The sequence below is a fragment of the Eurypyga helias genome, unplaced genomic scaffold, assembly GCF_000690775.1.
Source record: "Eurypyga helias isolate BGI_N326 unplaced genomic scaffold, ASM69077v1 scaffold38115, whole genome shotgun sequence".
Lineage (NCBI taxonomy): Eukaryota > Metazoa > Chordata > Aves > Eurypygiformes > Eurypygidae > Eurypyga > Eurypyga helias.
In genome coordinates, this window is record NW_010252755.1 from 1 (window position 1) to 236 (window position 236).

The 236-nt window shown below is 69.9% G+C and overlaps 1 protein-coding gene across 1 annotated transcript in view; it reads right to left on the bottom strand.

Moving 5' to 3' along the window:
* Positions 1 to 118: 118 nt before the first annotated feature.
* The window catches only part of RASSF1 (Ras association (RalGDS/AF-6) domain family member 1), a gene marked incomplete at both ends in the record, with an annotated part of 1,553 nt that continues 1,435 nt past the window's right edge, over positions 119 to 236 (bottom strand). Inside the window, one exon of the mRNA XM_010152472.1 lies at positions 119 to 234. Coding sequence (XP_010150774.1) covers positions 119 to 234 — 116 coding nt within the window. The remainder of the gene's footprint in view (positions 235 to 236) is intronic.

A 236-nucleotide genomic window follows, 5' to 3' on the forward strand; every position in this document is an offset into this window, starting at 1 on the left:
ACTGCGGGCACACAGGCTGCCATCGCAACGGGGAGGTGGCGCGTGCGTCCCCACCCCCACCAGCCACGTCCCCCCAGTGGGGTGCAGGGGCCAGTCCCCTCCCCATCCCCACACTCACGTTCACCTCCCCGGTCTCGTTCTCCTTCAGGACGAAGCTGAGCACCTTCTCGCTGGGGCCGGCCAGCAGCCGCAGCCGCAGGGGCTGGTCGTCGTCCGCCAGCTTCCGCACGTATAGT